Source organism: Carcharodon carcharias, chromosome 19 (genome assembly GCF_017639515.1).
Source record: "Carcharodon carcharias isolate sCarCar2 chromosome 19, sCarCar2.pri, whole genome shotgun sequence".
NCBI lineage: Eukaryota > Metazoa > Chordata > Chondrichthyes > Lamniformes > Lamnidae > Carcharodon > Carcharodon carcharias.
The window spans coordinates 79234824-79260323 of record NC_054485.1 but is presented as its reverse complement, the minus strand read 5'-3'; the positions used below and the strand labels follow the sequence as shown (position 1 = coordinate 79260323).

Below are 25500 nucleotides of genomic sequence, written 5' to 3'. Positions count from 1 at the left end.
GGGAACCACTGAAGCAAATTGACTTTCACCACCTGTTAAACTGTGGCAGCACATTTCAACAGAAAGGTCACAGTTAGAGAAACTCCTTCAAATCTATTAAATAGGCTGGAAAATTCTTCAGAGCTGCTCCCATTCCCACATCATAACATAGTCAGAAGGACAAGGACTGACTCCGAGGAATGCCAGTTTGGAAGCCTGCAGAGCCCTTGGTACTCAGAGCAAAAAGGCCAGGCAAGACTGGCAGAGCCCTGTGGGTAGGTGCTCAAAGTAGGGGTGGGCCGTGCTGGTGGAATGGACAGAGAGCAAGCAGAGCCCCATGGGTAGGTGCTTGAAGCAGAAGTGGAGAGGGAATAGTAGTTAGGCTGGTAGAACCTTATGGGGAGGTACTCGGCATGGGAGGAGGAGGATGGGGTGAGTGAATTTCTCAGATTATATATTTGAGAAGAACAATTTAATTGAACTCACTAACATTCACATTGTATTTATCTTCAATGTCTTTTTCAACCTCATCCGATTGTACATTCCAACTGGAAATGTCATCTGCTGGTTTACAGGTGTAAATCCCAGCCAAATCTTCATTGTATTTGTAGAAAACCCATTTCCAGTAGGCTGATGTTTCAATGCTGGTATCAGTAGGAATATTCCAGTGACTGTATTGCTCATTGACATCTCTGTATTCTTTGTAAAGAACCCATTCAGTATCTCCATTACAAAAAGAATAATTGCTTGTAACATTTGTTGTACAATTAGCTGATATCAGTTTTTCAGTATTGTGGCAACTGGATCCATTCAGCCCTTGGCTCCAGTGATATATAGCACTGTGCTGTGAGTGCTCCCTGTTGGTACAATCACACAGGACACCACAGAATGGACACCTCTCCCCACAGCCACATAACATTGTGTACAATTCACTGGATGGATCTGTTGGGAGAGCAGTGATTTTCCCAGAAATATCATTCCCCCAATCTTTAACCCTTTCAGTCAGATCATTTGTACAGATAAAATTTTTAATTTCTTGTTTAAAATTCTGAGGGTTAATCTTTTCAGACTGAAAAGTAATAGGTCCCAGCGTCTCCTGTGGAATTGTATCTCATCACCCAGCTTCTCTTTAAATTCCTGAATAATACTGGCCACTGAATTCTCGTTAATTGGAGGTGTTCTCTCCTCGAGAACTTCCCTCACCCGATTGATAACCCCGCTCAGAATATCCAGCGCAAGAGAGCACAGCGGAGGAACTGGTTTATCATTTGTGGCTGCACAGTGCTGTATAACTTCTTCCTCAAGGCAATCTTTTTCAAATGACTCAGTCTGTTGTATATAAGTATAATATAGGAAAAACATGTCCATCCTCTTCAAAAGTAACATCAGAGCCACTTGGAAGTTTTTCCGGTACAAGAATTTCCCACCTTTGCCGCTGTGCCTCATGTGCTGAACAATTCCCAATCCCAGTTTTCTTTCCACAGCTTGGATTATGGCTGGGACCAGGCAATTTTCATAGAACAGTTCAGCCCTCTGCTTGGTTTGATCTTTCTCCTGGTAGATATCTTTAAAGTTTTGGCAGTAAGCTGCTTTCTCCTTTCCTAGCTGTTCCAGAGGATCATTTCTCTTCTAGAAACTTTCCTGCATTTCTTCATATTTTTTAACTGCAAATCCACAAATGTGAGGTTTAAAATCTGCTCTGAAATGTTTATTAAAAATGAATTTCTGATCTTGATGTTTCTGGATTTTCTCATCTATCAGTCTCAGGAGTTCTCTGCAATGATTAGAATCATAATCCTGCTCCTGGCCCGCTGTCTGTATCACAAACTGTTTACACTCGCTCACCCACTGATCTGCCAGCTGCTGGGCTCATTCAGTATCTTTTTTTTATCTAGTTTTGATAGTAAACCTTTAGAAATAAACTTGTAATAAAATGCACACAGCTCAACATGATCCTGATTGACTTGAAGTTTTTCATCACTCAGTTTACACAGGGTTTTCTTGCTAAGTTGCTGGTTGAGGAACTTGGTGTCCCCAGGCATATTCTGGTGTAGACTCGCTTCCATGTCCTTCATTATATTGACTGTAGGTGGTTGTAGATTTTTGAATGTTGAAGTTACCATCTTCTACATCTCATCAAAAGCTTCCTCCAGTTCTGTTTGATTCATTTTCCTATTTTCCTGTTTACACTGTTTCAGAAGTTTATTAACCTTTTCTTCAATTTGACTCTGATAATTGTCCTTAATATCTTTCAGCTTCTGCATAGCCCTCCACCTCTTCACTGCCTCATCACACTTCCTGTCCACATACATCCTACGTTCAATGATCAGGGAGTCGATGCTACTGACAAAATCCTGTCTGTATTTTTCAACCAGGTTTGAGTTATTGCCAGTGGAATAACGTTCCTCCAATTGTTGGAGAGAACTTTCTTTCTTTTCATTGAGAAATACAATCCATTCTCTTTTCAAATTTTTCGCTATGCTTTCTGGATCCTGTTTGGTATTAAAAATTCTGTTCTGTGCCTTTTCCAGGAAGGAATGTATCTCTTTCCTCAGTTTCCACTCCAAATCGGAGCATTTGACAGAAAGTTCCTTGTAAGCTTTGGCTACCAGACTGTTCCGGAAACTGAAAATGAAACTTTCATATTTCACTGCCTTCCACAGAGATTCAGTCCATTCGATAAACTCAGAGATGGTTGACATTCTCCCTTTATTTTTCTTCTCTTTCAGATTCTCAAAAAGCCTTTTCTTCAGCTCAAACACCTTGTGACTGTAGCCAGTATTAACAGCTGCCATGGGTGGATTCCCATGCCATAGGCCTGGAATATTCCAGTTATTCTCCATTGCATCGTACTCCAACACATCCGAGAACTTGGTGAACCGGCAGTCTTGTTTCTCCATTTTAGCTGCTGTTTGTGTCAATTCATCCAGCTGTTCCAGCAGATGTTTGTGGCCTCGGATATTCTGATCATGAGCAGACACATCGCTCACATTCTGGTGGATAAAGTGACAAACCGGCCTTTTCCCCACTTCTCTCATTCGTATAAATGCATGGACCACTATCTGCAGCACATCCTTCATCTCGGTGGAGTTTTCCACGGCCATGTTTATCAATGTTACATCACTTAACCCGATCACCAAGGTAGCGAGCTCATTGTCATGTTCATAGCTGCTGTCAATGTTCGAGAGTTCTGGTGCTTTCAGCCCTTCAGTATCGATCACCATGACGTACCCACAGCCCAGCTCAGTCTGTAGATCTCCTGTAATCTTAATGAGCTGCATGAAGGCCCCACGGGTACACCGGCCACTGCTCACAGCAAACTGCAAACCAAACATGGTGTTGAGAAGTGTGGAATTGCCTGTGCTCTGTACACCCAGCACCGTCAGCACAAACACACGGGTCCCTTTGCCAATCCTGTGTTCAACGGCCTTCAGTACATCAGTGACACACTGTAAAGGGATGTTGGAAACATCTCCATCGATGAGCTCCAGAGGGAACCCATCCAACATCAGATCAGCGGCAATGTCGGGTAATTTTTGCACAAAGCATTTCTCTTCCATGTTCCAATTACTCTGGTTTATAAATGTTTCATAGACCAGTCCGATTTCTCGCATGAAATGTTCGAGTCCCAGGGAGCTGCCAGTTATCTGTTGGTCTAATTCCTGTAACTGTTTGTTGTTGGTTGGGGAGTCTTTCTGCTTTGTTGACTGATCCTGTGATTTCTCAATCAGAGGTTTGTACTTTTCACGTAAAACAGAGAGAGTGTCTCTCGATCTGGAATCCAACCTGAGTTTCATCCATTGCAAGAAATATTTCCTCTCATCCCTGTCTGTTAGAGCTGTGATGAATGTTTTCATATTAGCTGATATGCCTTTCTCTTGTTGTTTATTTCGAAGATTTTTCTTCTCTTCTTCAAGATCATTACAATACTTTTGGGTCGACTCCTTCTCTTGCTGTTTTGGATGACATTGATTTTTTTCTATTTTGGAAATCTATTGTCAAGTGAGACCCTGAAAAGAGAAATGTTCTAATTTGTATTTACTAATGGCCTCTCCTTTGATACCTTTATAAATGTTTTCAGATCTTGCTTTCCCTTGTGAACACAGCTTGTCATCCTCATCTGTTTCAATTCCCATGTCCCTTGCGATTACTGTCAGTTCCTCCAGACTCCTGGGGCCCTGACTATCTTCTGTTGATGGGCTATTTCCAGGGCTGTTCTCAATTTGGATCGCAGTGTCTCAGTAAACATTGCACTGTTCCTCTTTCCTCGTGATAAGATTTGAATCTTCTTAAACTCTGGGGATGCAATGCCCTTTAAATATTCTTTAGTCTCTTTGCTCACACTTCTCCCAGTAAGCACTCTGAATGTACTCGCTGGAGACTGGACGAGTGATTTCAGGCTTTTGCTTAAACTGCTGTCAACATTATCGCTCAAGATAAAAACAGCTGAAGAGACGTTTGCCAGAAATTGAACCCGTGTCTGGAACTCTTTAGCGTCACCTCGAAGGTTTAATATCGTCATTGACTCCAGGAAAATATCTAATTCCTCACTCCCACTGGGCAGGTACCAGCACAGTTCAACAAGACCATCAGAAATCCTATGAGGTAAATCACCACATTCCATATTGTAATGGACAAAGAAGTTGTGATGTTGCTGTGAGGGACTGAGGACTTTATTTAGAATCTCAGATTTGGCGAGAGAACAAGAACCAAATCGAATGAAGGAAAAGATTGGGATTCTGGCAGTCACCATGCTTACCTCCTTAAACCCCGTGCTATCTTGGAGTGAGAGTGGACGCCATTTCTTCACAATGGAGCGCAGGGCCCACAGTAGGAAAGTGCAGCCCTTGTTACTAGTAGGCAATAATAGTGGCAATGCAAACTGGCACAGGGACATCTTCAACATCAGCTCCTGCTGGAGAGATGGGTCAGCACACAGGAAAATAGACACAATGATATCCAAAGGATGGTATAAACCTTGACGGGTTTCATCCAGAGAAAAACAATCCAAGTTATCCAGTTCTGACTGATTTTGTGTGAGTTGGTTTGTATTTCAAATTTCTTGCCTCTGAATTGACCATCATTAAATTCTGGAGAAAATATCCTGGAATATCCTGAGGTGAATCGTAGGACTTATTTTGAAGTGTTTCTCTGCTTATGTTGAGGACATCACTCAGGGACAATATCTTGCTTTCTAATCCCAGTTCAGTTAAGAGTTCTACATTTAGATTACATTTCTGAGTATTTACATTAGAATTGTTGTTTGCAGGAATTGAAGTGTCTGTTTGGACTGAATTCAGTTCTTCTTCAGTTGTAGTTTCATTTCTTTCCACTGGGTCATGTGGATTTGTTCCAGTTTGTAACTCTGGTTGAAGAGGCTCCGTTTTGAGCTGTGGGTTGGATACACTTGGCTGGAATCCCATGTTAGTATCCATGACTTCCTGGTTATGGATTGTGTGGTCTGTGTCTGGAAGTGATTGTGGTGAAATGAATAAAAAATTTAAACAGATCAATATTTAACATTAAGAGAAGTGGTAATGGTCAATATTATTAGGCCAGTAATTGAAACAATATTTATAAAAACTAGAATCATTTGTTTTCCTCTCATCTTCCACTCTGTGCTTCTGACAATTCTGCTCTGTGCCCCCAGCCCATGTCCCCATCCTCCCTCATAAGTCCCCTTGGTCCCTCTCTGCCCCATTGTGTCCCTTGATCTTAAGAGGTTAACAGGGGAAAGACAGGTGGGAGGCTCATCCTCAAAGTTTTTCTGATTGTTTTCTCTGCCTCTCAATACAAAACCAAGGATTGCTTTTCTTTACTACTTTGTGCTTATCTTTAATGAACATGTGTATCTGGACATCAGAGGCCTCTGCTGTTCTTTTGTATCATTCCTGATCGTACTTCCAGAATATGTTACTTTATATTTCTCAATATTAAACTGCTTAACCATCTCTCATAATGCTATCCTGCCTGTGTCCTACTGCAATCTGTTACAAACTTTGAGTGGAATTTTCCATGCCCACTGGCATCGGGTGTGTTTTGTGGCATGAACAGACAATATGGTGAGAAGGCCAAAAATTGGTTTCACGACGTTGTGAAGCCAGTTTTCAATCGCCCGTCAATGGTGGGTCGTGTTCCCCGCCCTCAGACATTGGGAACTTCATTGTAATATATCTGCAAATCTTTATAGGCCTAGCTCGCCAGAATCAGCCCCTCACGCTGGATCATCCGAGCACGCCGACATGTTTCACAACACCATATATAAGGCGTGCACTTGGCGGACTGCACATTGAGGGAACTTGGAGGTGAGTGGACAGTAATGCTGCGCAATGCTCATGAGGGCTGCCTGTTGGACTTCAAGGTTGAGGCACGTTTGTGCGGTGGGGGGGGCAGTGTTGCAAGGGCTGCACTGCAGTTGAGGTGACTTAGTGGGGTGGGGGAGGGGGCTGTGGGGAAAGGCAGCCCTACAGTTGATGGTAGTGCACAAGCACATGCAGGGTGAGAGGGTGGGGGTGGGTGGGGGTGGGGGGGGGTGGGGGGGGGAGCGAAGCGGCCATGCATTAGGGAAACATTGCATATAATGACCACTCCTCCGCGTCTGAGACAGTTCAGGTACAGCCACATTGAGATGCTTAAGGACAGGCCTCTAGCTTTTCTGCCCACTCAAGCAACACAGGCTTGAAATGCCACCAAGTGCTCCACAGCTTGTCACCCCCCGGGAATAGACTGCAAAGTAATGAGCATTTTAGTGGACTGCAGAACAGTTGGACGACTGGACAAGTTGTACAATCTCCTTGCTAAAGCTGGCCATGGAGCAGTAACTGGTGGAGATTCTCACAGCCCCTTGCAATGTCATCATTCAAGTTTGAACTTGTCTCCCCCATGGTTCAAGCTAACAGTGCAGCCTTGCAGCGCGGGTTAGGAGAATGCCTGAATCTGAGAGCACAACATGCAGTCCAGTGGGCAAAGCTGCTACCAATCAGTTGGGTGGAGCGCCGCGGAAGTGAGTGGGTTTTCAGGTGGCCATGTATCACACTAAACTCTGGCCATCTAAGTGGTGGCCAGCACTCTCCAGTATACGTTAAGGGGCCTTAAGACAAGAGAGGTTCTTAGGATGATCCAGCTAACCTATACATCTCTGTTTCATCCTGCAGGAGTACAACATCAGGAGCATGCAGCCTGGTAAACAGAGAGCGAAGATAACGGAGAAGAGAGTGACGGAGTTGTCTGGCTGCACAGAGATACCCTCAGGAAGGGGTGGCTGGGGCTCCTGCACACACCCTGAAGAGCCACAGCGAGCCATCACTGGTTGGCACCTAGCTAGACCCAGGTTCTATAGACTCCACCTTTCATTCCTGCCAAGGTGACCGAGAACCAGTGTTGCCAAAGACTGCGTGTGTCTAGGCACCTGGTCGGTCACATTTTCCAGCTGCTGCAGGATTTAGTTCAACGGGAAATGGAGGGCATCCAGCTCCAGTGGCTGTGAAAGTGACTGTGGCACACCATTTTTATGCCAGTGGCACCTTTCAGGGATCCACAGGTGACCTCTGTGGGATATTGCAAGTTTCCACTCAAAAATGCACCTATGAGGTCATGGAGACCACCTTTGCAAGGGCACATAATTTTGTGCATTTTGCCCAGGATCAGGACAACCAGGATACAAGAGCGATCGGATTTGCCCAGAACTCGGGTTTCCCACAGGTGCAGGATGCCACTGATAACACTCATGTGGTACTCAGATCTCCAATGGAATAAGCGGTTAACTGTGTCAACTGCAAGGGCTTCCATTTGCTGAATGTTCAGCTGGTGTGCAACCATTAACACATCTTGCAGGTCTGCGCAAGATTTCCAACGAGAGTCCACGTCTCCTACATTCTCATAGTTCACACATACCTGATGTCATCCAAGGTCCACAGAGGCTGTAGGGTAGGCTCCTTGGGGACAAGGACTGCCCGCAGACAATGTGGCTGATGAAACCTGTGCAGTGGCCTGAGAGTGCAGCAGAGAGAAAGTACAAGGCTCATGCTGCAACTCGAAACTTGATGGAACCAACCATCAGGATGCTGAAAATGAGGTTCTGGTGTCTGGACCGGTCTGGAGGAGCCCTACAATACAGTCCGCAGCGGCTGTCACACATTGTCATCGTCTGCTGCACCCTTTACAACCTGGCGCTGAATGGGCAGAGGAACTGGCTGAGGAGGAAATGGAGGAGCTGGAGGTCTCCTCCGATGAGGAGGACATTGACTGGGTTGAGGGCGAGGAGGTCCTCGGAGGTGAGGATGATGGCGATGAGGCCATCACACTGGCCAGACGAGGCAGCGTGCTCAGGAGGCCTCACAGCCACTAGATATGTGGAGGATGTTGACAACATGCAGTAAGGACACTCCATAGATCCTCACATTGCATCTATGAACATTTGACTCCAGTTGCTTATGGCAGGGCACATATCTTCTATGATAAGCCTCCTGTCATGGAGACGCAGAAAAGGCCCTAATAGTTGCTCAATTCCAGGAGGATGATGACGACATGCAGTGAGGACACTCCATAGATCCTCACATAGCCTCTGAGAATGTCTGACTCACAGCTCACTCACACTCTGATCAGCGTCATATCATAGAGACGCAGCTGTGAAACTTTAAATGCATCACTGGTCACAGATGCTGATGAGATGGGGGCCAGCCCCACCTTAAAGGAGCTGAGAGCACACAGAGAGAATGATGGAACTCTGTGATGCCTGCCAATGGCATTCTGGCAGCAATCGAGGTGCAGGCATCAGTAATTTGTCCAGAGACTGAGGCCGGACCATCACATTGATCTGCACATAGAACAGGGAAGAGGTCCTGGACTGAGACACCTGCCTTTATCTTGTGCAGGAACTAAGGTTTCACATCTGAGAGACACAAAAAATGCTCATCAGAACATGGAGCCATAGGTAGGGAGACATTCTTGCAAGTTTATTTACAATAGTGAACATAATGCACAAACAATTAACATCCATGCCTAGGCTGTGCAACGACATCATCTTCACGTGGGCGATCGACAGGGGAGTCCCGCCCGATTGTTTGTCCCTCTTCCGCGTCTACGTTCGTGGCCGGATGTCCCTGGAAAGGGAGCACGCGGTGTCTGCCGGCACACTCGAGGCCTTCCGTGCTCGGTGGGCACCGCGGGGACTCGGGTGCTTTATCAACCCCTTTTATCACATTTTGGTTTAAAGTTGTAAGTTTCCTTTAAACTTTGTTCTTGGTTTTACAGCTGACCTGAATTAGGGGCTGTGTCTGATTTATCCTAATTTTGTTAATTTAGTTTAATTGTTTTAACTCAATAAGAGTTACATCATCTTCACCATCTTTACCATCTTCACACTGATGCTACGTCTTGGTGCTCCCCGACACCCACAGCGGAGCTGGAGGCAACCTGCTGACTGCTATGCCCTATCTGTGATGACCTGTCACAACGCTCACCCACACACTCCACCAGTGCAAAGGTGTACACCTCGGTGGGACCTATCTTTCGAGTAGTCTTGAGAATACAATCTAGTGAGTACATCGTACTGTCTGATCCAAAGCAAGTGGTGGCAGGGACCTCCCAGGTCTCTGGCATCCGGAGGAATGCTGGAGGCCAGAAATCTGGTGAGTCTGAGTCAGGGATTTACCATTTCCTGCCATTGGACTAACACGATTAAGAGACTGATTACCCAATACAATGGCACAAGGAACAGGAACTTTCATCGACCTTGGAGCCAAGTATTGTATTGCTTCAAAACAGCAGGAGGTTTGTTTAAACAATGTGAGAGTTGCTTTTATCTAAGAGTTGATCATATTCATCTGGGATATATTTCGCATGGAAAGACTTTTGTTTCAACCAGCATGAGCTGGCCATATTTGTCTAGACCATGTGTAAAATAAACTAAGAGTGCTAACTACTGGATATTGAAATGTGTTGACCAGGCCAGCAGTAGAAATGGTCTAATTGAGGACAGAATTGTAAGACACCAGTGTTTTCTGCAGGCAGTCAAGGAAGTTGGTCGAGTCTGGTCAACTCCACCAAGGGATCTACAATACCATTGGAAGACCTGCCGAGGGGTCGTTGTCAGTATTAATTTAGGATATAAAGATTTAATTTAGGAACCGGGTGGGGTTTAGCTTGTGATGGGACAGGGTTCTGGGTAACTGTATTTGGTAATTGCTGAATGCGGCCCTTCCCTAAGGGCTGTGGGTGATTCAATAAAGCGACTGTGAGTTATCAGAAGAAACTTGTCTCACTGGTCATTCTGTTCAAGCCATACACTTGTGAATCTAGTGTCACAAACTTGAGTGTGGGGAGGGTCTCTGAGGGAAAAAGGGGACATCACCTATATATCCCAACATTTCAGATTTTCAAGCTGCATTCAGTTTTTAAAATTTCTGGAAATAAAGCACTGGTGTCAACAAAAAGCTATTACATTTCATAAATGTTCCAGCCACGTTCTCGAGGGAAAGATTTTCCTTGCCTAACTTGGTCTGCATGTGACTCTTTCTGAAGTTGTATGGTGTAGCTGGAGATGGGAAATAAATGCCAATGAGACCTGTATCTCGAGAAAGAATGAGTCAGGAATTTCATCCAGTGTGATGTGGCCCTCCTCTACTGGTCTGCAGCTTTGGACATGGCCAGGCTCACCATCCTCTTCCATTGTCCATCCCATTGGAACTGCTCCTGATTTGCTCCCACTTCAACAATCTTCTGTAGCCAGAACATCTCCAACAACAGTTTCTCTTTCCACTCTATACCTCGTCCTGTGTTCCCCAAGGATCTTCGCTAGGCTCATTTACATGTTGACACATGCAGTGATTTCCACAGCCTCTTCTGCATATCCCCCTCCGTCCGATCTACTAATGGCGGCTGTGACTTCAGTTGTTTGCACACAAAATTCTGGAGTTCCCACCACCTCTCCTCCTTTGATATCAACTTTTTAACTAAACTTTCACTGGCCCTTCCTAATACTTTACACTTGATGTCAACTTTGATGACACCTCTGTGAGGCACTTTAGGACGTTAAAGACACAATATAAATGCAAGTTGTTGAGAATGTTTGGTGCTAACTATCAACTTTGGTGAGATGGGAAAATGGACAGCAGTGAGCTAGCTGTTAGTTTTGCACATATGCAATTTCTTTACATTCAAAGAAAGGAAACTTAGCAGAGTATATAACGAGCAACTGACCCACAATGTCCATTTCAGCCAAAAGTTGTCTCCCTATTTCCATTGCCCCATTATGGGATATAACAGCATTCAAGACATAAGAAGTCAGCAACTGTATGCTAAGAGGACTGGAGGTTGTTTACAATCTACAGGAGAATGGCGAGTGAAATCTAATTAACAGGGGCCGGGGTGGAAGAGATCTTGATTGGAAAACCATCATTGTTTTGGTGAAGGAACAGAGTCCTGGGAATCCTAAACTGATAGAAACAGTCAGTGCAGTTAATTTAGTAATTCAGACTGTTCCATACCTTGAGACTGAAAGTAGAACCAGATCAAAATCAGCACAGCGCCAATTATAATAGAAAGAATGACTGGGAGAACTGTTTTTGAAGTTGTGATCCAACAGCAACGTAGACTTGAAAATAATAGGAAACAATTCATACAAATCATCACAGAATCACCATTGTAATGAGAGAATATTGTTACAGGACATTGCTTGAAGCAAATTCACAAACATTCCAAAAGAGTTATAATAACTTATTTCAAATGTTTTGGCTATGTTTATAATGCCATTGACACACATAGGCCGGGATTTTCTATGCCTGCTTGTGTCAGGCATGTTGGTGGCATGAGCAGACAATATGACAAGATGACAAAAAACAGTTTCAGAACATCGTGAAACCAGTTTGCAATCATCCGCTCTGCCTGTCGATGGCAGACCACGTTCCCTCCCATCGGGTGTCAGGAAGCTCACTGTAACAATTAGCATATTATTATAGGGCCAGTCCACTGAACTCATCCCCCCTTGAACAATCATCCACCCATGTTGGCAGGAAAACATGCCAGTGCAGAACAGATCTCGACAAGTGTGCCTTGCAAGGGTTGGGACTTACCGCCAAGGCCTTTGTGAATTATCAGAAGAAACTTGTCTCACTGGCCATTCTGTTCAAGCCATACACTTGTGAACCTGGTGTCACGAACTTGTGTGGGTAGGGTCTCTGAGGGAAAAGGGGAACCCCTTCAGCACACGCCTCCACATTCTGCTGGACCAGGGTCTCCATGATATCCACCATCCTCCCATGGAGACCTTCATACGCGTACATGTGGGCACCACTTGCGAGAGGAAACAATGCACTCCCTGACTCACATGGCACTCTGCTGAGGGCTTCCAACAGCTCTGCATGATGTTCCCACACCTCCTGCTGACTCTCCAGGATGAGTTGGAAGGCCAAATCTAGAGGCTCGTCATCTGACTCGGACCTCACGGATGCCTGATCCCCAGCAGTCCTGAGTACCAGGGAGCTCGCATGAACCTGCTTCCTGCTGCTGCGAACATGTGTCTGTGCGGTGACCACAAGCCTGCTCTAGACCTAGACTCCACCGAGGCATGTATTTCTGCACTGGTTCAGGGAGTGGGTAAGTGTTGTGATGGGTCTTCCAGGCTGATTATTTTCAGCTCTTGGAGGAGGTGTCCTCTTGGCTGGAGGTGAGGACGTGGATGGATCTGGCTGAGGGTGTTGGTCCCTTGGCAGAGCTTGCTAGAACAATACATTGTGGAATTAACAACATTATTTGATATCTAGTATTCTGAAATGAGACATGGTTAATTAGTAATCTCAAAAGAGTGTCGAGGAAAAGGTTATCATAATATAATTGAGTTTCATATTGAATTTCTTATAGAAATGATGGAAGATCTCATTAAGGTTGATTGGGTGAATAGACTAAAATATATGATGGTGAATTATCAGTGGGAACCATTTAAAGCAATGATTCAAAAAATGTTCAACATATATTTTGATTACAATCTTAGCAAGAAAGATCTTTCTGTGTTTTACTAAGGAAATTTAGGACAGATGCAAAGGAGAGGCTTATAACATTATGAAAAATGATAGGAGCTTGAGGATTTGCTGTGTTTTAGAAACCAGTAAAGGACGGTCAAAAGATTGATAAGAAAGGAAAAACAGATTGAGATTTAAATTGCGAGGAATATAAAAGTAGAGTGTAAGAGCTTGATTTTACAAGTATAATAAAAAGGGGAGTAGCTAAAGTAAAGATTGGACCTCGAGCGGTGGAAACAGGAGAAATGATCCTAGAGAATGAGGAAATGGCAGAGAAATTGAACAAATCTATTGTGTTGGATTTTCCTCTTGGGACCGTGTCTTTCAAGTCAGGCAATTTTATAGATCGCAAACTGCATCCTGACTGGAGTGCACATTTGCAAAGGATTTTTGTCTTTTTCTAGGGTTCTGTTTCATTGTGCAAACTGTGCACCGGTGTGGGAGAGCTTAGATGTTGAGGTGGGCTGATGAGAAGGTCTGCCTAAGATCTCAGCAACAGTTCCTAGGATTGTTTAAAGGTTCCCCAAACCTTATGCTCCATCTCCCTCACCCCCACTTACCCCATGAAATCCCACTCCCCCTCAGATCTCGTACATCACCCATCTCTATGGCCCCCATGTATCCTGCATGTGCCCTTAGATTTCTCCATGACACAACATTCCACCTCTATCTGCCTTCCCCCCACCCATGTATCCTCCATAGCGACTCAGCCAGTATACACTATATACCCATCTTCACATTTGATGCAATATCAATGGAAAACAATTTACAGCACTTGGAAAAAAATAAAAATTCCACCATCCAATAAATGCCTCCGCCAAACACACTATCATTAGCACAAACCAGAAGTCGCATCAAAGGCACAATCAAGTGTTACAACCTCATGAAACTGTCATTCATTCTCAGCTGAATGGGAAACTGTGCAGAAAATCATTAGCATAGAAACCCATTGAAAATCAGTCAAGCATTCATTATGGCCACAGTTGTCCAAACAATAGAGGACAGGTTGAGAAGGAAAGAACAGAAGGCGGTCATCTAAATTTCAAAGCAGAGTGATTGTCTATCAATAGATGGGAGCAGGTCGTTAGATTTTTTTTTCAAGTGTAGATCTTTCTCAAGTGTAATTTTTTTCAGTTGCAGGGTTTTTTTCCCCAAGTGTCAAAAGCAGTTTTCTTTTACCAATTTAAAAGGTGACAGTATAGATTGACAGGACATTTTGTAACATTTTTTCACTGCGTTATGATGCTTTCTCCATTGGACACTTACACAATAAGGGTCAGCTTACCTTTAAAGGACAGATGCCAATGAGGAATCACCATTTTCAAAACACATCTGTATTACACTATAGCAACTAATAGTGACATTTGAATGTGTCAAAACATTTTACACTTATCTTGCAGAACTCCTCAGCAGGTTTACCATATTTTCCTGTACTCTCAAACCTGGCGTGTTTTTAATGGGCTTCCAAAAGCCCACACCAGATGAAAATAAAATGCAGAACCTGACCTCAGCAGGGATGGGTGTGAGTTTAGCACCCCAGGCACTCCTGACCCGCAAAAAGGCCAGAGGAAAATGTTGTGGGTCAGAAATGTGGAGAAAAATCAGACTTCCTCCAAAGAAAGATCAAAGAATGGCCATTATCAGACTGTAATATGCCTCTTCACCAAGGCAAAAAATTCAGCTGATTGTGTCTGTCTTCACATGAGAAGACACAAGTTACATTCCAACAGATAAAGAGTGACCAAGGGGTGAACCAGGTTGAAAAAAATTAAAGCAATTAATATCAGATAAAAAGTATTAAATATATGTGGTCCACCCATCCTTGCCACATTTGAGGCCCTTAACAGGCCAATTAACGATCACTTCTCACCCATATTCGGGAGGAGTTCAGGGATGGGGTGAAGATCACCAACCATTAAATTCTGCGCTCTGATTGACTTTCCACAGAGCCATCTAGCCTGCTGAATATTTCCAATGTTTTCTCTTTTTATTACCTTTTTGGTTTCTAATTCATCCTACTCATTCTTTAGTTATCGTCTTGCTCTTTATGTATTTTTCTATTCTTTCACAGGATGTGGGCATCACTGGCTAGGCCAGCATTTATTGCCCATCCCTAATTAACCCTTGAGAAGGTGGTGGTGAGCTGCCTTCTTGATCCACAGCAGTCCATGTGGTGTAGGTACACCCACAGTGCTGTTAGGAAAAGAGATCCGTTTGACCAACAATTCTAGGTCAGGATGATGTGTGGCTTGCAGGGGAAGTTGCAGGTGGTGGTATTCCCAAGCATCTGCTGCTCTCGCCCTTCTAGGTGGTAGAGGTTCTGGGTTTGGAAGATGCTATTAAAGGAGCCTTGGTGAATTGCTGCAATCAATCTTCGACACACTGTTGCCACTGTGCATCAATTGGTGAGACTCTCTCTTGTTGGATATGATCATTGCCTGGCACTTGTGTGGTGTGACTGTTATTTGTCAATTATCAGCCCAAGCCTGCCAGGTCTTGTTGCATTTGGACATGGGCTGCTTCAGTCTCTGAGGAGTCACGAATGGTGCTGAACATTGTGTAATTATCAGCAAACATCACCAATTCTAACCTTATGATGGAAGGAAAGTCATTGATGAAGTAGCTGAAGATGGTTGGGCCAAGGACACCACCCTGAGGAACTCCTGCAGTGATGTGCTGAAACTGAGATGGTTGACTTCCAACAACCACAATCATCTTTTTTTGTGTTAGGTAAGACTGCAATCAGCGGAAAGATTTCCCCCTGATTCCCATTGACTCCATTTTTTCTAGGGTTCCTTGATGCCACACTCAGTCAAATGCTGCCTTGATGTATGGGGCAGTCACTCTCACCTCACCTCTGGATTTCAGCTCTTTTGTCCATGTTTGGACCAAGGTTAAGAGCTGCGTAGCCCTGGCAGAGCCCAAACTGAACATCATTGCACGTGTTATTGTTGAGTAAGTGCCGCTTGATAGCATTGTTGTCAATACGCTCCGTCACTTTTCTGACGATGGAGGGTAGACTGAGGGTAATTGGCTGAGTTGGATTTGTCCTGATTTTTGTGGACTGGACATATCTGGGCAGTTTTCTACATAATCAGGTAGATGCCGGTGCTGGAACAGCTTGGCTAAGGGTCCAGCTAGTTCTGGAGCACAAGTCTTCAGTACTGTTGCTGGAATGTTGTCAGGGCCCAAAGCCTTTGCAATATCCAGTGACTTCAGCTGTTTCTTGATATCACGTGGAGTGAATCAACTAGCCTGATGCTGTGATTATCTGTGATGCTGGGGACTTCAGGAGGAGGCCAAGATGGATCATCCACTCATCACTTCTGACTGAAGATGGCTACAAATGCTTTAGCCTCGTTTTTTGCACTAATGTGCCAGGCTCACCCATTATTGAGTTTTGACCTTTATGGAGCTTCCTCCTTTAATCAGTTCACCACGGACCTGACAGGGCTTCAGAGCTTAGATCTGATCCACTGCTTGTGGGATTGCTTAGCTCTGTCTGTCACTTGCTGATTCCAATATTTGGAATGCAAATAGTCTTATGTTGTAGCTTCATCAGGTTGACACCTCATTTTAGGTATGCCTGGTGCTGCTCCTGGCATGCCCTCCTGCACCCTTCATTGAACCAGGGTTGATCCCGCATTTGGTGGTGATGGTAGAGTGGGGGATATGCCGGACCACTAGTTCACAGATTGTGATTGTATACAAATCTGCTGCTGATGATGGCCTGTAGGGCCTCATGAATGCCCGGATTTGAGTTGTTAGATCTGATCAAAATCTATTCCATTTACAAGGGTGGTAGTGCCACAAAACACAATGGATGGTATCCTCAATGTGAGACTGGATTTCGTGTCCACATGGTCTGTGTGGTAGTCACTCCTACCAATACTGTCATGGACAAATGCATCTGCAAAAGGTAGCTTGGTGAAGATGAAGTGAAGCATGTCTTTCCCTCCTGTTGGTTCTCTCACTACCTGTCACAGATCCTGTCTACCAGCTATATCCTTCAGGACCCGGACAGCTCACTCAGTGCTGGTACTACCGATCCACTCTTGGTGATGGACTTTGGCGTCACCTACCTAGAACACATTCTGTGCCCTTGTCATTTACGGTGCTTAGGCCAATTCCAGATGGTCTATCTACTTTGAACTAAGTGGCTTACTAGGCCATTCAAGAGTCAATTACATTGCTGTGGGTCTGGAATCAAATGTAGGCCAGACCAGCTTAAGGGCGACAGATTTCCTTCCCTAAAGGATATTAGCGAGCAATGAGATTTTATGAAAATCAAAAATAGTTTCATTGTCATCATTTCTTTTAATCACATTTAATTCCATATTTATTGATTAATTGAATTTAAATTCTACCAGCTGTTATGGTGGGATTTGAACCCAGGTTCCCAGAGCATTTGCCTGGGCATCTGGATTGCTAGCCCAGTAACATTACCACTATGTCACCACCTAATGCTTTTCTTTAAGCCATGTTGCAGTAATAGCTATGATATCATGCATCAAATGTCCATCTGTGCCCTCAAATCATCTGCCTTATTCACCAGACACCTTGCTTTGAAATATATACCACTGGACAATGCCAATTCCTTTCTTGTCTATTTTATACTATTTGAGTCCTCTGCCTTTCACATTCGCTAATTAATTTTTTGCCTTTTATTTAAAACTTTGCTTCTCTCTCATTTGAAAATAACCTCAGGTTCCCATTCCCTCCTATCAAGCTAGTTTAATTGTTCTCAACAGCAATAGCAAACCGTTCCACAACAATATAAGACCTATGATTGAGGTGCAGCCCACCCAGCTTGTTGAAGTCTCACCTCACCAAACAGGCGCACAGACCAGAGGAAATAATACCTCTCTTTCCCTCTCTGTCTATGTCACTGATGGTGAACTGCCTCACACCAACCCTTTCCAGTCTCTTTCTCTCTCTATTTTACTGAGGGTGATCTCCTCACACAAACCCTTCCCAACTCAGCAAGGGTCATGAGGACTCGAAATGTCAACTCTTTTCTTCTCCGCCGATGCTGCCAGACCTGCTGAGTTTATCCAGGTAATTCTGTTTTTGTTTTGGATTTCCAGCATCCGCAGTTTTTTGTTTTTATCTGGATGTTGAAAAGATGTCTCCCCTTGTGAGGGACGCTACCAGACCCTAGAGGAATACGTGCATCACATGCTGGGCGGATTCTGATGGACATGGCTGTGCTGTGAACCAGCTCGTGGTAGGCCGAAGATCACTGTTGAGACTCTGCTTTGGGACATCAGTGTCTTGGCTATGGTCTGCTATGAATGATCGTCGAAGGAGTGGAGAGGAAGGTCCAGCTGTGAGTGGGAGAGGGAGGTGTACCACTGGGGTGGGAGAGGGAGGTGTACCATGGGTGGGTGAGCTTGGGAGGGAGGGACCAATGGTGTCGGAGGGAAGGGGGAGGTTGGGGTGGGGGAGCGAATGTGTCAGGGGATGTTAAGTTGGGAGGGAGGAAGGAGTATGGGGGGGGGAGGGTGTAAAGGGAGAATGAGGAGGTAGGTGGATGGACGAAGGCAAAAGGGAAGGAGTTCGGAGGGGGGAAGGAGTTAGGATGGGGGATGACGTTGGGTGAATGAAGGAGTTTGGGGGTGAAGGACTTCGGATGGAGGACGGAGTTCAGGAGGGAAAGATTTTGGGTAGAGAAAGGAGTTTGGAGGGGGGAAGGAGCCCAGGGGGAGGAGGGAAGAAGGGTGGAGGGAATATCGACCATTCCTGTGATGATGGTGAAGCCAGTGGTGAGGATCTTGCACCACATCACCCCTCTCTCAACACTACCCTTAGTCCACTCTTCAGCATTCAAAGCGGCTGCCAAACACCAATAATCTCCACTTTCTGTCCTAGGCACACCTGACACATTGCCCTCAGGCAATCTTGAGCCCAACCCCAGCACTGAGAGCATCTCGGATGAGGACTCTGAGGGCAGCAACATTGAAGACCTGTCACACTGCTCACTCACACCCTCCACCAGCGCAGAGACACACACCTCGGTGGGACCTACATGTACAGCAGGCTCAGGTTCACTATCTGGTGAGTACAGCACACAATTTTTTCCACAGCAGGTAGAGGCATCCTTGGTCTCCGGCGCTCAGAGGACTTCTGGAGGCAAGGAATCTACTGAGTCCGAGTCAGGTGGTGACCCCTCGGACTCAGACCTCAAGCAGTTGTTGGAGCTGCAAACACAATCACAGGAACACCAGGAAGGGATGTCTAGTGCACTCCTCAGATTGTAAGGGATGATGGATCAGTCTGTCCGCCTTCAGTCCAAGGTGATAGCACTGGCATGCCAACGCATCGGGATCAACACTGGCAGCATGGAGACATTGGTCCTTCACTGCTGCATGGGTCAACTCCACCGCTGACACCATAGTTGGCTTCCACCAGTGTCAACCCGAGAGGGGTGTGGGGCACCTCAATCTCACCTCCCGTTGTCCTCAAGGAGTCAGCCAGGGGCCATTGGGTACCCATAGGGAAGAGGACCAGCAGCTCGACACACCGGGGCCACTCACCCAGGTGACTCCGGGAATGTACAGGTAGGCACAGGTGTTATTTACTTGTATATAATGTTCACTATTGTAAATAAACTCCCAAGAATGTCTCCCTGCCTATGGCTCCTTGTTCTGATGAGCAGTGTTTGTGTCACTCAGATGTCAAATCTTTCTGCACAAGAAAAAGGCAGGTGTCTCAGTCCAGGGCCTCTTCCCTGTGTAGTGTGTAACCTTCACACTAAAGTGATGGTCTGGCTTCACACTCCCAGGACACATTACTGATGCCTGCATCTCAGCGGCTTATTATTGTTGCCAGAAAGGTCGTGGGCAGGCGTCACTCTCTCTGTGTGCTCTCAGCACATTTAGGTTGGGGCTAGCCCTCCATCTCTTCATCATCTGTGACCGGTGATGCTGTGCTCTTGAAGGGGACAGATGCTGAAGGCTGACAAAGGATCAGGAGCATTTAAAGTTTTGTGGCTGCATCTCTATGATATGACCCTGATCACAGAGCGCAGGCGAGCTGCCCTCAGCCAGACAGGAGTCAGACATTCACAGAGGCTATGTGAAGATCAATGGATGTCCTCGCTGTATGAGATCATCATCACCTTCCTGGAATCGAATGACTTTTTGAGCCTCCATTACATCTTCATGACGTTCCTGAGCACTGAGGGTATGTGCACTGCCATCAGCCACACAGGAGTCAAACATTCACAGATGCAGGGTAAGGATCTCACTGCCTCCTCACTGCATGACATCATCATCCTCCACTAACCTTGTGGCTATGAGGGCCTCCCAAGCACGTCTGCATTGACTGGCCATTGCGAGGACCTCATCGCTGGCATCCTTGACTTTGAGGACTTCATCACCGTCATCCCCTTCGACATCCTCCTCATCTCAAGATACATGCAACTCCTCCATCTCCTCCTCAGCCAGATCCTCCACCTGTTACAGCGCCACGTTGTGGAGCATGCAGCAAGCGGTGATGATACACAACATCCTCTGAGGCCTATATTGCGGCGGACCTGTCGAGGCTCTGGAACCTCATTATCAAAAAGCCTATCATTTGTTCAACCAAAGTCGGGGTTGTGACATGAGCCCCGTTATACCGTCGCTCTGCTGCAGTCTGAGGCCACAGCATGGGCGTCATCAGCCCTGTCCTCTGCGGGTTGCCAAATCCTGCAGCAGGTGGCAGATGTGACTGACCAGTTCCCTAGACATGAGCAGTCTACAGCGACACTGGTTCTCAGGCATCTGCAGGAATGACAGGTGCTGTCGATAGGCCTTGTGTCTAGCAAGGTGACTACGAGTGTTGGCCCTCTGTGGATCTTCAGCTGTGTGTGCAGCAGGACCTGCTGCCCCTCCATCTTGAAAGAGGTGCTCCTCCCTTTGCCAAGCCAGGGGCCTCCACCGCTCTCTTATTCTTCTCTGCTCCCAGTAAGCAATGAGGTATACCGCTAAATCATCAGGCTTCATGATCCTAAGGTTTTCCTCTTGCAGGATCAAGGAGAGAGACACATGGGTTAGTATACATGCCCTAAGAACCTCTCTTGGATCTCTCTGAAGGTCTGCTCACACATGCAGCTGACTGCTGGCCACCACTTGGATGGCCAGTGTGTAGTGTGCTTCATGGCTGTCCAAAGCCCCATCCACCCATCTCCACCTGGCCAATTGGCAGCAGCTCTGCCCATTGGACTGCATGCTGTGCTCATAGCTCAGGCACAGGCATTCTCCTAACCCGCACCGCAAGGCTGCACTGTTAGCTTGAACCATAATAGATACCGGTCCAAACCTTAATAAAGACATTGAAAGGGCTATCAGTGCTTCCACTAGTGACTGTGCCATGCCACCTTTTGCAAGGGGACTGTACAACTTGCCCAGTTGGCCAATTTCTCTGCAGCCTCCTAAAACCCACATTAATTTTCAGTCTGTGCCTGAGGGGTGAAACGTTCTGGAGCATTTGGTGGCACTTTCATGCTTTTGCATTGCTTAAATGGGCAGAAAAGCTTCAGAGGCTAGACTGCAAGCATGTCACTGGAAATGCAGCTGAACTGTCTCAGCTGCGGAAGAATGCTCATTTTTGACAAGCTTTTCCAAGCGTGTAACCACTTCCCTCACACCCTACTTACCCCACACTGCCCCAGGCGTGTGCTTGTGTACTTCCTTCAGTCTGTGCTGCCTTGCCCCCCACTCCCACCCACCCCCACCCTGTGGCCTGATCTACACTGGAGCCCCTGCCCAGCGCCACACTCAAAGTCAGCTGGAAAAATGTGACTTGCCTGTGCCTCAAGCCATTGCACAATGCCTCTTCCTTCATGGTCACGGGCAATGCTCGCTAGCACTGCACAAGATTGTGTGCATTCACACTCGAGTCCCCTTGAAGTTCAGGTCGCCAGGTGCACACCTTTTAAAGGCAGCCATGAAGCTGTCACCATTGTGAAGTCACGCCGATGCAGGCAGTAAAATTGATGTGCGGGGTTGATTCCAGCGAGCACCGGCTTATAATTAGATGCAAATTTATTAAAATGATGTATCCAATATGCGGTGGCAGGGAATGCGGACTGCCATTGACGGGTGCAGCAGATGATCGCAAACTGATTCCGTAGTAGCGTAAAACTGATTTCTGGCCTTCTTGACATATTGTTCCCCCCCCGACTGCCCACCATAACACCCAAAGCCAATGGGGCTGGAAAACTCCACCCATAGTCACACATAATCAAAAACTGGTAAACAGACACAATCAAACATAAAAACATAGGGCAGGGTTTTCCAGTCTCATTCATCATGGGACAGGAAATTCCTTCTCAAAGTCAATGGACCTTTTATGGGCCGTCAAATTTTCTGTCCCATTCGTGATGATTCCCCGGTGGGCAGGACTGGAAAGTCCCAGCCACAGACACACCCTGACACACAAACAGATAGACATGCACTCACTGTGACAGCAGTGTTTAATATCTACAAGATGCACTGCAGGAATACTTCAAGGCTCCTTAAACAGCACCTTCCAAACCCACAACCACTACCACCTAGAAGGACAAGGGCAACAGATAGATGGGAACACCACCACCTGGAAGTTCCCCTCCAAGTCACTCACCACCCTGACTTGGAAATATATCACCGTTCCTTCACTGTCGCTTGATCAAAATCCTGGAACTTTCTGCCTAAAAGCACTGTGGGTGTACCTACACCACATGGACTGCAGCGGTTCAAGAAGGCAGCTCACCACCACCTTCTCAAGGGCAATTAGGAATAAGTAATGAATGTTGGCCCAGCCAGCGACAGACACATCCTGTGAAAGAAGAAAATAAAAAAGCACTCATACAGATTAAACAGGTACATTTGCACTCACAAGTTTCCTCATACATGAAATTGTTTCACTGACCAGTACATGAAATGTCTATGCTCCAACTGTGGGGAATTGCTGCAGTGACTGGATGTACTAATACGTTCACTGAGATCTCATCTCCTGTATTGACAGCAACTGATGGAAATCAGGAAGAACTGGGATTCAGTAAGACTCCCTTGACTGGTTGGAAATGAAATCCAGCTCCAATTGTTTCAGTGGCTCAAAGTCTAGTGTAGGGTAGAGTTAGATACGCAGTAAAACTGCTTTCAGACCCAGATGAAGATTTTTTAGTAGCTGGCAGCAATGCAACTGGCTGTATTTCTGGATAACTCACACAGGAAATGTTGCTGGCAGCTCTGAAAGACTGAAAGGTGGAGTCTCATAGATTTTACTTTCTCTTTGTTTATCAGTTGCAGTTCTTCTCCATATTAAGACTGTTTTTCTGAAATGCTGGAACTTTTATTGCAGCTGTGATGTCTTATTACAAAATAGACCATTGAATAAGGTCAGAGAATGTGCAGTCAGTGTTAAATAACAGAATGGGTTACTAGCTGGCTGCAAGAGAAAAAAGCAGATATTAGGAGTAAAGGGTAGTTATTCAAAGTGGTAGGATGTAGGATGTAATGGTCCATGATTTATATTACTGATTTAGACTCTGGAATTAAAAAAGCAATTTCTAAATTTGTGGACAACACCAAATTGGGGGGATAATTCATTCTGGGGAGTATTACAACAAATTATGAGCAGAAACAACATTGGCCGGGATATTTTGGATGATGGGTTTCCCTTCATGCTATCTGAAAAGTCAGTGGGAGCAGATCCCCACTGACTCTGCCTGCCCCTTAGCCATTTCACACTCGAATGAACATCAGTTGGCTGCAGGCGGAACATTCTGATTCGCTGACAGCTTTCAAGTCTCTGCAACCTCAGAGGCTGCAGTAGACAGAAGAGGAACTTTATGAAGATGACAGACCCTACGTCTCAGGAGAGGACAGAACGGTCAGTTTTTGGAGTGTCAGGGCAAGGAGGGTAGGGAAGGCCTGAGGTGTGGATAGTGGGAGATTATGCTGTTGGGCTAGAGGCTGGGTTGAGAGGGAGGTCCCGTGGCCACCGGACCTTAAGTCAGGGTAGGGTGGGCATGCCTGAATTTAGAAGGGGCTTTGCCCACTTAGGCCCAATTGCTAAACTCAATCATTTTCGGGCTCCCACTAACCTAAAAATTGAGGCTGGGTGGGAAACGGCCCTTAAGCAGTCAGTAATTGGCCATTTCTCGTAATTTGTTGTGAACCCAAGTTTCTCAATGTGTACAATGCCTACCTGAAAGAGCCTTCTCCATTTTGATTGGTCACAATCCAGGGTGTCTCATGAGATGTTTGACCTCTTCAGCGATAACTTACGGACATCCCTAAAGAGTTTCCATTAGCTTCCTGGAAGTTTCCGGCCATGACCGAGTTCCGAATAGAGTGGTTATTTTGGTGACTGGTATACAAACAACATCCGATGCCCAGCGAAGCCAATTTTGAGTGATTAGCACCTTGATGCTGGACATGTTGGCTTGACAGAGGATATTGCTGTTGAACCATGTTTCTTTCCATCTGATTTGGAGAATCTTGCAAAGGCACCGCTGGTGGTACTTACCCAGTGCTTTCAGATACCTGTTGTAGGATGCGCCATATTCCAAAGCGTATAGGATTAAGGGGATCACTGCTGTCTGGTTAACCATGACCCTAATCTCAGGGTTTGCTGTGGGACCTGGTTGTAAGAGGACCTTAGCTTTCCATTTGTTCAGTGAAAGGCCCATTTTCTCATATGCTTGGGAGGAGGAGGTGACAATGACCTGGAGCTCAGTTTCTGAGTGAGTACACACACATACACATACACACACACACACACACACACATACACACACACATGTGCGCACGTGTCATCTGCTCTATGAAGGAGTTTTGGTTTTGGATTGCAGGTTTTGGATTGGTGTAGGTTGAACAGTTTCCCATCTGTTGTGTAAATTATCTCTACATCTGTGGCCAACTAATTACCATTTAAAAGTCTCATCCCCCCTCCACTGGTATTAACTCTGCAGCATGTACAGCAGCTGAAACTGTGTGGCCAGCTTGCCACCTGCTGGGGGTGTGGTGTGGGGCTGTCCCTCGATCAAAAGCAATTAGTGCCCGATCGAGGGACTCAACATCAGGCAGGGATGCCTGCTGTGAGTCATCCCCTACCCTTGTTATCAGGTCCCCTATACCCCTGTCCCTGTGAACCCCTCTCCCCCCCCCACCCTCCAGCAAATCCCCCACACCCCTCAACATCACATTCCTTACCTGTGGGCCGGGTCATTCTGTGACCCTGGGACGCCAGTGCCTGTCCTTCCAGCAGCATCCATGGGCTCCCCGGTGGCGCTGCTGAGCACAAGAGATGCCAGCTCTGATTTGCTGGCAGCTCTCAGTAGTCAGGGCTTCCATCCTTGGGGTCTTGATTCCAGGGGAAGGCCCACTGCTGGCCTCACCACTGCCTGATTGGCTTGTGGTTTGGTGGGCTTTCTTTGAAAGAGGCAGCGCGGGTCACTTGCTGGCTTGCTTGTTGGCAGGCAACAACCCCAATGTCACAGCAGGATTCCACCCCCCCACCCCCCCAACACACACAC

The 25500-nt window shown here is 46.0% G+C and overlaps 1 protein-coding gene across 1 annotated transcript; it reads right to left on the bottom strand.

Annotated features, from left to right (window-relative positions):
* Nucleotides 1-451: 451 nt before the first annotated feature.
* LOC121291249 (interferon-induced very large GTPase 1-like) lies at nucleotides 452-24654 on the bottom strand. Its single transcript, XM_041212323.1, is given in 9 exon segments — nucleotides 452-921; nucleotides 1098-1678; nucleotides 2110-4168; nucleotides 4351-5032; nucleotides 5034-5446; nucleotides 7563-7720; nucleotides 7873-7968; nucleotides 10604-10751; nucleotides 24492-24654. Coding segments are annotated over 9 exon segments (4770 nt in total).
* Nucleotides 24655-25500: the final 846 nt, after the last annotated feature.